Source organism: Martes martes (genome assembly GCF_963455335.1).
Source record: "Martes martes genome assembly, chromosome: 7".
NCBI classification, from domain to species: Eukaryota; Metazoa; Chordata; class Mammalia; order Carnivora; family Mustelidae; genus Martes; species Martes martes.
The window spans coordinates 39,113,786-39,126,766 of NC_137894.1; the positions used below are offsets into that span (position 1 = coordinate 39,113,786).

Here is a 12,981-nt window from a genome sequence, read left to right on the forward strand (position 1 = left end):
CTCCATATTCTCCAACGTGAATGAAAAGTTCCTTCAGAAGAGAATGTTTACATGGGATGTATGTATACCTGATTTGATAATCCCAAACTACTCCCCAACCACCCACTTCTGAATAGGGGAAAAAAAAATCAGAAGCCTGCGATTGTGTAACATGCAAATCTCTTCTGGACCGGAGCCCATCGCTGTGGTTTGGCAATACAACGAGCACAACATCTCTTTTCTCATCTCTTAAAAACAAAACAAAACAAAACAAAACAAAAACCAACAGAGAAAAAAAAAATACCTTGAGAATAAAGGTAATGATTAATCTACCAGGCACAAAAAGGATCGTTTTGGGGATTTCAGATTCTAACTTGCTAAGTCAGATAAACAGCCGTGGACAGGGGATGACAATTTCACCAGAAGAGGATTAAGTCACGGGCTCTAATTGGGAAAGCGTTTGCACAGTCAGAGAATCTCACCAGACATCTCCAGGAATCTGTGAGCAGTTGTCAAAACTTCCATCTTCACGTGCGAGTGAAGTAGGGAGCAGAAGAAGCGGGTCCTGGTGGAGAGAGTGATCCTTGGAGAAACCTCACGATGCAGCCTGGGAAGGGAAGAAAGGGGAAAAGCTTCAAGCAAAGGCTGGTCTTGAAGAGCAGCTTAGCTAAAGAAACCATCTCTGAGTTCTTGGGCACCTTCATAATGATCGTAAGTATTTCCTGGATTTTGACCCAATTATGCCTCTCTTTCTCCGCGGCCAGTGGCGGATGTTTTGTTTTCTTTAAGTTTGTCACGAGAGTCATCTTTTCTAGGAAAGAGCAGGTTACTTCCAGGCTTTGGGGCTATTTACTGGCCACAGGTTAGGTTTCCATTTACTCATTTCGTTTATTCCCAAGAGTTGGTGGGGGTGGGAGAAGGGGAGTCAACTACTTTCTTCACTTCAGAGATTTACTCAGACTCTGAGCTGGCTTTGATAGAAAGTCAGCCGTTAGAAATTTTTCTCATTGATTTACTGATGTATACCTTGTTTGTTTCCCACAAACATTGAGGTGACTCAGTCCCTTGAAATAAGGATCGGCAGTCAATAAACATGAATGGCAAGAAACAACTCAGTAGTACAAATGGCAAAGGACTGTGTTGTCAGATCACTTGACTTTTAGTCAGAAACTTCCCTAGATAGAAATATGTTTTCTGCAACCCTTCAGGTTTGGTTTCGCATGATTTTTCCCCCTTTCTTTACCTTAAGGTAATCCCTAAGGTCTTTAATGAGACAGATCTATATATAAAGGAAGAACTGATTCTAAGAACCGTTCAAGGATCTTGGCCAGGAAATTGTGCAGCTACTAACAGAAGACTGGACAGTCTACTAAAGTGGCATGGGCTCTAGGCTTCCGTCCTATTGCACATCATAGTATTCTTTGGATGCTGAGTTTTTAGTTGGAGCCGGACCGTTTGTGAGCAACAAATGAAATGTTCAATTATTCTCATATGCAACAACTACCGACTTTAACTAGCTCTTAAAAAAAAAATCCTGCTCAAAGATTCCCTACTTCAGGTATTAATAATTTCATTTTTCTCAAAGTTATAGAGAGTTGTCCATAAATTTTGTACTTTAAAAGGTCTCTGGTAATGTACAGCATGGTGACTATAGTTAGTAACACTGTATTGTATATTTGAAAGTTCCTAAGAGGGGCTCCTGGGTGGCTCAGTCATTAAGCATCTGCCTTCAGCTCAGGTCATGATATCAGGGTTCTGGGATTAAGCCCCGCATCGGGCTCCCTGCTCAGCAGGAAGCCTGCTTCTCCCTCTCCCACTCCCCCTGCTTGTGTTCCTTCTCTCTTGCTGTCTCTCTCTGTCAAATAATAAATAATCTTAAAAAAAAAAAAAGAAAGCTCCTAAGAGAATAGATCTTTAAAGTTTGTTATCAGGAGAAAGAAATGTGTAACTATGTGGTGATAAGTGTTAACTAGACTCACTGTGGTGATCATTTTGAAATATATATAAATATTGAACCATTATGTTGTATACCTGAAGCTATTATAATGTTATATGTCAGCTATATCTAAAAAAAAAAGTTCTTTGCTTGGTATAAATACATTATAATTTAGGGGATAAGCCTAAGAGCAAGAAACAAGTGTGAACTCAAACATTTGAACTCATGTAAATTGAGAGAGAGTCCTAAGTTTTCTGGTCTCTGAGATTCTCTTTTTACTGGATTCACTCAAGTATTTTCAAGGCATATGGACAACTCCTTCTTGACTCTCCTCACTTACCTGAGTTAGGAATGCGGATGGAGTGAGTAGTTTGAAGGAAAAGAGAGAAGATAAATTATGCCCATGATTCTTCTGATCTTACTCAGTGCTTTCTGGAACATCACCTCAGTGAGACAAGAATGCTGGGGTCATGTTACTTGACAATTTGATCCCAGTGAGGAGAGTGGGTTCAGCTCTTTAGTGACCTGAGGTACAGAGAAGTAAAGTAAATTCAGTTATAATCTGCAGGGCCCTGCAGAAAACACAGGAGGAAGTGAACTAAACATCCATTTTGCAATTTGAAAAAGCTAAAACCTCCTTTATTTCTTAATAAGAAGCTGTTTCTGGGCCTGGGTGGCTCAGATGGTTAAGTGTCTGCCTTTGGCTCAGGTCGTGATCTCTGAGAAGCTGTTTCGTAATTCTATCCCGTCTGTGTTGAGTAAATAAAAGTTGCTTTAAAAGCCGTTCACCATTCTACTCATATAAGGAGTAGCATATCTTCCTCTAGTATTCAAGGTGGGAGTTAAAGAAATATCTTCATATTATATGTTGAAAATAAAACTTTGTATCTTCTGGTGAAAGCAAATAATTGCCTAAATGTTTCATTTCCATCTACATTGTACCTTTACTTTTTAAGGCAATGTCTGATGGAATCCATAATTGTGATTAAAATCTTTTTATTGAGGCTTGAGGGGTATATGAAAAGACATTTTTGCACAAACACAGTATTTTTTTTAAGTAATTAATCTTCATGGTTTTGCTCAACTATTAACCAAAGTCATTGTTGGTATGCTTAGTATGCTTCTGTATAGTAAAAAGCTTTTCATGTTGATAATCCATGGGCAAAAGGGAACATAAAAATGGATATACAGAACACACCAGTACTTCAGATATGGTTTGCCCCCAGATGTTGGGCATCTGGTGCCTTTTTCGCCCCTCCTCGAAAAACCTGCTCTTAGGAGAAGCATCTTAAACTCATTTACACCATGGCGTAAATGACCAATGAGGCCCATTATCATTATCATTAAAGTCCATGAAAAATTCTCTGTAAACTACAACTAAAAACAGCAATGATTAAGTCATAAGCCAATGAACTAGCTCTAATTTGGGCTTGTAGTCATGGGATAAGTCGGCCTTTTTGCCTTGGCTGGGTTTGTAATGTATCTTCCCTGATACGTAGAAGGGGTTTTGAGCTGCAAAGGTAGGGAGAGAGCATGTATTAAGTACCTACCATATGTTAGCTTCTTTATATACGTCTGTTTAACCCTACAATAGCTGCAGTGGGAAGGCTTTATTAACACTCATAAACAGTTGGAGAGAGGAGGGTTCAAAGAGGTGAAGTAACTGGGCCCAACCAGGAAAGCACTGAACTGGGATCCTTTCTAATTCTAGAGCCTACACTTCCCATCCATTGCTGGAATTCCTTCCCCGGTGTCCCTGACAGATAGTAAATCCAACTCCCTCTACTTTAACATCTCCGTAGCTCGGAACTGTGCATGAGCTCTCCTTTGCTCGTGGGCATGTCAGTTTAACTGATGGGCACCCGATAAGTAACCAGACCATGAGTTGTATGTACCCCAAAGCTGTCTGAAGCAGAAAAGATGGCTCCGTGGGAGCCAACAGGTATGAGGGGAAGGTAGAGCACAGGGGACTGCTCAGTCCCCTGCTCATGACCTGTGGCCTGGGGATTTCAAGCTGCACATTACACATCCACTCCATGGAAATTTCCCGATGTAAGAAACACTCATTAAATGTTGGCTCCCTGTCCCAGTCCTCGCGCCTTCCCCTCTTCCACTTGAGAGTTTTTGTAGTGTTTGAAAGAACTGCTTTGTCTCCTTCTGGACACCTTGTAGGCTCCTTTCCCGCAATATTGCCACAGAACTCTGCACGTACATGACTGGGACCCCTCAAAGGGGTGTTCAATTAAAATGTCTTTCAGGGGCTGTTATGTCCCAGAATCTCTAGTCATTCCTTGCAGTAGCTATGTTCACTCCTCCCTATTCTGTAGTGAAGTGACATAGAGGAGGGATTCTTTGACACAGAGTTCGCCCTGCCAAAGATGCTGAAGTGAACAAGCAGCCATATTTCCTCCCGCGGCGGAACGGCATCCTTCCAGGGCTGGATTTATGAGTGGGTAATTATCTACTTGGGTATTGAGAAAGACTCTAAATTCTTGTCTCACTCTGTCAAGCTTACACATTAGAGATCTACCTTTTGGCATCTCAAAGAATGAAAAAATGTAAATACTTGCTATAGCCTTGATCTGTGCCCTGAAGGGAGACAGGATGAGCGGAGACCTGGGACATAGGATATGGAGGGCGTCGGGGAATGGGCAGTGCAGGATAGAGGGCGGAAGTGGGATGGATGGTACGTGAGGAATGTCAGACCCCACAGTGTTTTCCAGATCTGCTCTTGCCTTCCTCCACGACTTCATTACCAAACTCCCCACCTTGCCAGAGTCACTGAGTTTGTCATTCTGTCTTGAAGAGATCTCAGATACGCTGACTATAGAAATTCTGTGGCTTTAAAATTATTATTACAAAGCGTGCTCAGATCTTGGAGTGGGTGTAGTGCAGATTAGAGAGCTTTTGAAATATATGATTAGCATTTAGAGTAAAATAGGAAAATTCTTAAAATAAGCTAGTTCTTGGGGCACCTGGGTGGCTCAGTGGGTTAAGTCTCTGCCTACGGCTCAGGTCATGATCTCAGGGTCCTGGGATCGAGCCCCACATCGGGCTCTCTGCTCAGCGGGGAGCCTGCCTTCCCCTCCCCCGCCCTCCGCCTGCCTCTCTGCCTACTTGTGATCTCTGTCAAATAAATAAATAAAAATCTATATAAAAAATAAGCTAGTTCTTTGCAGGGCATAATTCTGCACATTTTAGACGCTAGGAATTCAGAATACCCAGGTACTAGTAGGACAGCTCTGAGATAGATGCTGCTTGCCCTTCTTAATTGATGGGGAAGCTGAGGCACAGGCCAATGCAATCTTGTGTCCTTTAAATCAGTGTGGAGCCCAGGTGCCCTGCCGTAAACATGCACTTGCTCTTGGTTTCCACTGTGCATTCCTCCAAGAGGCATAGAATGCTCTCTCATATACATTCTTTTTTTTTTTTTTTTAGTTCCAGTATCGTTAACATACAGTGTTATATTAGTTTCAGGTGCACCTCACAGTGATTCAACTATTCTGTATATCCCTCAGTGCTCATCACGACAAGTGTGCTCTTAGTCCCTATCACTTACTTCATCTATCCCCTCACCCACCATCCTTCTGGTAACAACCATCAGTCTAGAGTTAAGAGTCTGTTTTTTGGTTTGTCTCTTTATTTTCTTTGTCTGTTTTGTTTCTTAAATTCCACATATGAGCGACATCATGTAGTGTTTGTCTTTCTCTGACTGACTTCGCCTAGCATTATAGCTTCTAGATCCATCCACGTTGTTGCAAATCCCATATAGATTCTTGTTTATTTTTATACTTATATCTTTCCTGGAAGGTGGGGTGGGGGGAGAAAGAGAGATCAATTCCATCTTGCCAGGTGGAGAAACAGGTGTAACATAATTAAGAGGTTCGCCCAAGGTCACCCAGCTTATGAATGCAAGAGCTGGGCTTGATACTTGATGTTAGTTATTCTTAATGTGCCATTGCTTAGTGGGAATTAACTCCTTTCCTAGGAAAGCCCAAGAGAACCTTACTAATTTTATAGTGTAAAATACATTAGACAGTGAAGGCATCAAAAGACGATTATATGGAACAGACACGATCAGGGCAGGGAAACGTTATAGAAGACCTGTTAGCATAGAGTTTATGGACCACTTCAGTACCTACGAACACACCCAAACCTCTTGTCACATGGGGGTTCTGAGGTGGTTCAGTCATATCATCATGTCCCCCATGAACACATTGACCATGCATTGCACTGTGTTCCTTCTAGTGCTTCTATTTTCCAGGTTCTCCTTGAGACCACCCTGTGGCTCAGAGCAAAGGACCAACAGGCCAATGGTCATAAAGAGACACCCTAACTCCTCTTTCTTGCTTTCTGACTCAGCAGTCACTTACCCTTCCTCTGATTCCTCCTTGCTTGGTCTGGCTCATTGCTTTGCAGAGACCTGACCCACTCCAAGCCGGGATGTCCAGGATAAGGGTCTCACTGAGCTCGAGCTGTCAGTCTTTCCACAGCTGATAGGACAGAAGCCTCTGCTGTCAGCAGTGCCTGGCAGACTCTGGCCACAAATGGCATGTCTGTGGGAACACTGGGAGAATCTCTGTCCTCAGGCTCTCATGCTCTGGCTTTGAAATGAAGTGGCCTCTGTTGTCCCACCCCTGGGTCTTTCAGATGAGGAAACGGAGAGCCACATGCTCACAGAAATCTTTCAAGTGCTTTTCCCACCACAGGAGGACATCAGAGAGAACTTGCACAGTCGGTCCCACCTGATTCCTATGATTTACTTATGATTTATGTTTGGTTCTCAGCTTCTCATCGATTTATACCTCTGTTGGGGGTGGGGGGACGTTCTGTTACTTTAAGACAGTGCCCTCTTCTAACTATGAACATGAGGAAGAGCTGAACATGGCGGGATCTCTGTGGACTCCTGCCCTGTGCCTTCCGCTGGCGTGAGGGTGTGAGAAGGCCCGGAGCAGGAGATGCCTTCCCTTCAAGTATGGCAATGTGATGAGGAAAAAAGACAAGGAAAGGGGCTAACATTTACTGAGCACACACTATACCCAGACACTCATTAATTCTTTTTTTTTTTTAAGATTTTATTAATTTATTTGACACAGAGAGAGAGAGAGAGATCACAAGCAGGCAGAGAGAGAGGGGGAAGCAGGCTCCCCGCTAAGCAGAGAGCCCGATGTGGCGCTCAATCCCAAGACCGCGAGATCATGACCCGAGCCGAAGGCAGGGGCTTAACCCACTGAGCCAACAGGGCGCCTCCCCCCACTTTTTTAAAAAAGATTTTATTTGACACTCTTTAATTCTGGAAACATCCATGAGGTAAAGGAGTTGTTCTTATTTTACAGATGAGGAAATGAAGGCTTAGTACCATCAAGCCCCTTTCCCACAGGCGAGTGTGTGGCAGAGCTGGGATTAGAGTCAAATCCCTGCTTTTCCTTCACCGTGCTCGAATTATTCTCACATAGGCTTTTGAACTTTTACTACTGTTACCTGGAAGAATATATGCTACAGTTTTGGGTGTTTTAAAAATGTACAAATGTGTATTCTTGAGTTAACAAAGTTTAAAGTGAGTCAACATCTCTTTCCTTCTGATCAATGGGAAAACTTTTTAAAATCCTGACCGTATCAACCATTCCATCTCACGCATCATTATTGCCTGACATTTTAATTCTACCCTCCTTATTTTTATTATTGGTGTTTTTAATAGTGATCACATACTTAAATTTGCTATCATTTATCAGTTTATTTGCTAATTATTCCTACATACATGCATCTCTTTTAGGTGCAGTTTCCTTCTCTGTGCGGTAAGAAAGCTTTCTTTGGGAAATTTTGAGGAAGCGTGTGTGAGGGATAAACTTTCTCGGTCTTTGTCTGAGTTTGTCTTTATTTCGCTCTCAAGTTTCAATGATTGGCTGATAAATTTTAGGTTGATGATTGGTTTTGCTTGGCATTTTGCGGGTGTCATCCCAATGTCTCTTGTTGCTGTTGACAAGTCTGTTGCTTGTCTAATTGTTGTTCTTCATCTGAATTCCTCTGATTACTACTAAGAGTTTCTTTATGTAGCACACACACACACACACACACACACAGAAATTTTCAGCCATAAAGCAAGGATGAGATCTTGTCTTTTTTAACAAGGGCAGACCTAGAAGTTATTATGCTAAGTGAAATAAGTCAGACTGAGAAAGACAAATACCATATAATTTCACTCAAATGTGGAATCTAAAAAAACATAAAGAATGAATGAATAAATAAAAAGCAGAATCAGACCTACGAATACAGAGGACAAACTGATGGATGCCAGAGGGAAGGGCAGGGGACGGACAAAATGCATGAAGGGGAGAGGGAGATACAGGCTTCCAGTTATGGAATGAATAAGTCACGGGAAAAAGGTACAGCATATAAATATATATGGGAACATAGTCAATGGTACTGTAATAGTGTTGTTGTGCTGTGACACATGGAAGCCATCCTTGTGGTGAGAATAGCATAACTTATAGAGAAGCTGAAACTACTGTAACATTGCACGTCAGCTATACTGAAATTTTAAAAACAACAACAACAACAACAAAAAGAGTTTCTCTTTCTTTTCCCCTGAAATTTCACTACAATATGACTAAGAGTTATTCACTACAATAAAACTAAGGTTTACTTGTAGTGCTCAGGATTCATTGTTTATCAGAACTTAAAGATTCATAATTTTTACCAATTCTGGAAAATTCTCCACTATATTACTTTGCCTTTCCCCAGTCTGTTTTCTCCTTTAAGAACTTCTATTATGTATGCAAATATGCCCAACTCTCTCACTTTCTTTCTTTATGTCTTTAACCATTCTCTCATTTCTGTATCTCTTAATCTCTCCATGATGAATTTTATGATTTTATTTAATTTTATTTTTCCTCAGTGTTCCAAAATTCGTTGTTTATGCCCCTCATTCATGTTTTCATTTCAAGAAGTTCTGTTTGGTTCCTTTTAAAGATTGCTTTTCTTTTCTTCTGTGTTTGTTTCTTTTGTCTCTTTAACTCACTAACGTCTAATGTATTTATGGTATTTTATGATTGTTCCGTCATCTCAAGGTTTGAGGGAGCTAATAATCCTCTTTATCTTACCTACTAACTCTCATGGACAAAGGATCATTTCCTTTAGTGTTTTGTAAATTTGTATTGTAGACTCTTCAGGAAGGTTTGTTCTTTTCTGTGGGAATTCTCTATGGCCCGAGCTGTGGGGTCATTCTTCGATAGCGGTTTGCATTTGCTTCTGCTAGGTGGCCCAGGTGTATCACCTACCAGACACGATTAGTGTGAAGTGGAAACCTGGAAAAGGAAGACTGGTGTGCATACTCCGTTGAAGAGAACTTCCCCCCCAAAATGGCTCTCCACGCCCTTCCCCCCACATGGGATGTGTGACCATGAATGATTAGAAAATCCCATGCTTTCTCCAAATGAAGCAGGTTCTTTTCAAGTCCTTAGAACCTAGATCAGCTGAAGGAGGACTTTCCTATAGACTTCCCCTGGTCAGCAGTGAACATGAAGGGCCAGACTAGCCTGGAAAATTTCAGAGTTCCAAAGGACTTCAGGAGAAAAGTCCATTCTGGGTCACTGATCTGAAGATTACAGATACCTAAAGCCAAACACTTCCGCCAAACAGAACTCTGCTTTTGATCCCTGAGTTTGAATTTTGGCTCAGAAAACTTGCCGCTTTCATTGACTTTCTATGAGGAAGTACTTTTGTTTTCTACTTTCCAGAATGGGTTTGGCCGATTTTGCTTTAGTGACAGAGCCCGTTGCAACATGTTCCCATTACTTGACAAGAAAGGAGAACATAGACATGAGAGCAGAAGTTGCCTCCTCTTTACTCATTAGCCTTGTGACGAAGATACAGTGAGGGACCATGAGGGAGGGAATCCTCATAAGTGAGGTAACTGATAGAACTGAGCGAAATGCTGAAACAGTCCAAAAATGAAGGCTACTCTGTACATCTAGTGGGCACCTTTTTTCATGCCTGAAGTAGGATTCCTAAGCCCACTGAACCCACAAAGCAAAGCAAATGCTTTAGAAGAAAATAGGCCAACAAAATGTGGCCCCTTCTTGATAGATTGACAGAACGTGCTAAGACACACAGTCCTGGCTTGGCCAGCCAAGACCAAAAACGACCTGAGGGCTTAGTCCTTCTCAGCTAGAATCAGCCCATATGTGTTAGTCTCTATTTTGAAGTTTAAATTTTCTTAGGAGAAAACCTCCCAAAAAACCTATACCTCTATCAACAGTTAACTGGTTAAAGAAATTGGGGTGCATCCTTACAATGGACACCTATGTAGCCACTAAAGATAATAAAGCCAATTTTTATATGCTGATATGAAAAGATTCACTAAACTATTGAATTAAAAAAGCAGGAAGAAAATGGTATGTATAAAATACTCCTGAAACACACACATACAATTTTTGACAGGATATGCCAGAAAGTATTGATATTAATTACCATAAAGAATAAAATATAAGGGGCACCTGGGTGGTTCAGTTGATTAAGTGACTGTCTTTGGCTCAGGTCATGATCCTGGAGTCCTGGGATCAAGTCCCACATCAGGCTTTCCCTACTCTGCGGGGAGCCTACTTCTCCTTATGCCTGCCATTCCCCATGCTTGTGCTCTCTCTCTGTCAAAGAGATTTTTAATAAAAGAATAAAGTATAAAATCTGGGATAGAAAAAAGACAAATTTCTTATATCTTATGGTACACCTTTTGTAATTGAAAAAATATTACATATTAATGTACATTTTCTTCACTCTCCTGCTCCTCCTAAAAGAGCTCACTGAGCAGAATTTCGTGTTTTAGGGAGTTGCTCAAAATGTGTTCTAAAGAACACTAGTTCCATAAGATGCAAATAAAAATTTGTGAAAGAAAATAGGCTGACCTTCCCAAATATGTTTGGAAAACGGTGGATTATACCAAGTTAAGCAGTTTTTTCAACTATAAGATTTATCAGAGCTTCTAACATTCGCTATAAACTCTAAGAGGGGAATAGAATACATAGATGTGCCCGGACTCACTTGAGCACAAATCTCTTTCTCAAATTTTAATTCCCGTAGAGTTAATATACAGTGTTATATTGATTTCAGGTGTACAGTATAGTGATTCAACAATTCTCTACATTACCCAGTGTTCATCAAGATGAGTGTACTCTTAATCTCCTTCACCTATTTCACCCATCCCCCCACTTATCTACCCCCCCCCATAGTCTGTTCTCTAGAGTTAAGAGTCTGTATCTTGGTTTGTTTCCATTTTTCCTTTGTTCGTTTGATTTCTTTCTTAAATTCCACATATGAGTAAAATTATACGATGTTTGTCTTTCTCTGACTTATTTTGCTTAGCATGATACTCTCTAGATCCATCCATGTTGTTGCAAAGGCAAGATTCATTCCTTTTTATGGTTCGATAATATTCCATTGTACATATCTTCTTTATCCATTCAACTATCACTAGGCACTGGGCTTCTTGTGTAATTTGACTATTGTAAATTATGCTGCAATAAACATAGGAATGTATATATCCTTTTGAATCAATGTTTTCATAGTCTTTGAGTAAATACCTGGTAGTGCAATTACTGGATGATATAGTAGCTCTATTTTTAATTTTTCAAGGAATATCCATACTGTTTTCCAGAGTGGCTGCACTAGCTTCCATTCCCACCAACAGTGCACAAAGGTTCCTATTTTTCCACATCCTCACCAATACTTGTTATTTCTTGTGGTTTTGATTTTAGCCATTCTGAAAGGTGTAAGGTGATATCTCATTGTAGTTTTGATTTTTACTTCCCCGCTGATGAGTGATGTTGAGCATGTTTTCATGTGTCTGTTGGCCATCTGTGTATCTTCTTTGGAGAAAAATTGAAATGACACGAAGAAGATTTGCATGGCACCTGCGCAAATCCCTTTTTTTGAGGAGTATCTCGTGGAACTGATGATCTGTGGAACATACTTTGGGAATTGCGGGGCTTGGAATGAATCTAAGAAACTAATCAGCCCCAGAATTCTTCTGTCTTCAGGGATCTTCCAGACTAAAAGTGACCCAAGATGTACTTACCATTGTTAGACCACTCTGAATAAAGGGAGAGCTGTCTTGAGCAACCCTCCAACCACATTCAGCATAATCAGACCATGGTTATCCTAATATGAACACTCACACCTTAATAAATAAATGCTTAATTAGTTCCTTATTCAGGCCCTGGCCTCATGATCAAGTTCTCGTCCAAGCTAGCATTATTTGGATGAGTTGAGGGATGTGAATGCCTGATGTAGGTCAGACAAGGAGAGCATTATTCTTTTTTTTAGCTTGTGAGAAATAATGGTGTTTAATCACCTTATATTTCTGAGGCCCAATTTTGTTCTTGGTACTCTTTTCTTCTCAGAGAGCTCTGAGGTTGGCCATCTGCCCGTTCACCTGGTTCTCAATCTCAGATTCCTCAGTTTTTATGAGCCTGCCCTAATATCATCTCTGCTCAAGTACAGCTGGTTCTTGAGTGGTGATTGATCTTCTCCTGATATTCTCAGGCTATGTGCCACCAAATGATTTTTAACCAGAATGTCCAGGTTCAGTCTTGGGGGTTTTTTTTGTTTGTTTCTTTCTTTTTGTGTGTGTGACTATTTTGTTAAGACTGAGAAAATTTTATTTTCCAATTGGAAAACTAACTGACTGGAAAGCCGCACATAAATATGCATTCTGGGAACAAGCAGACCCACAGAAACAGTAGCAATTGTCAGAAGAGGAACACAGAACCAGGAATCCGAAAACCTGGCTCAGGTTCAGATTCTGCCACTTACTAGCCGTATGAATTTTGTCAAATTGTCCAGTCTTCCACTTTTTAAGTCTTTATTTTCATTCCAGTTAGTTAACATACAGGGCAATATGAGTTCCAGGTGTACAATAAAGTGATTCAACACATCCGTGCAATACCAGGTGTTCATCACGAACGCACCCCTTAACCCCCCACCTATGTCACCCATCCCCCCCCCCACACACACACCACCTCTCTGCTGGGGACCATCAGTTTGTTCTCTAGAGTTGAGTCTGTTTCTGGGTT

At 41.0% G+C, this 12,981-nt stretch overlaps 1 protein-coding gene across 1 annotated transcript in view; it reads left to right on the plus strand.

Moving 5' to 3' along the window:
- The first annotated feature begins 286 nt into the window (after window positions 1–286).
- Window positions 287–12,981, plus strand: part of AQP9 (aquaporin 9) — a 43,533-nt gene continuing 30,838 nt past the window's right edge. Inside the window, exon 1 of the mRNA XM_080808996.1 lies at window positions 287–690. Within this exon, the coding sequence (XP_080665122.1) occupies window positions 580–690 (111 nt within the window). The 5' untranslated portion in view covers window positions 287–579. The remainder of the gene's footprint in view (window positions 691–12,981) is intronic.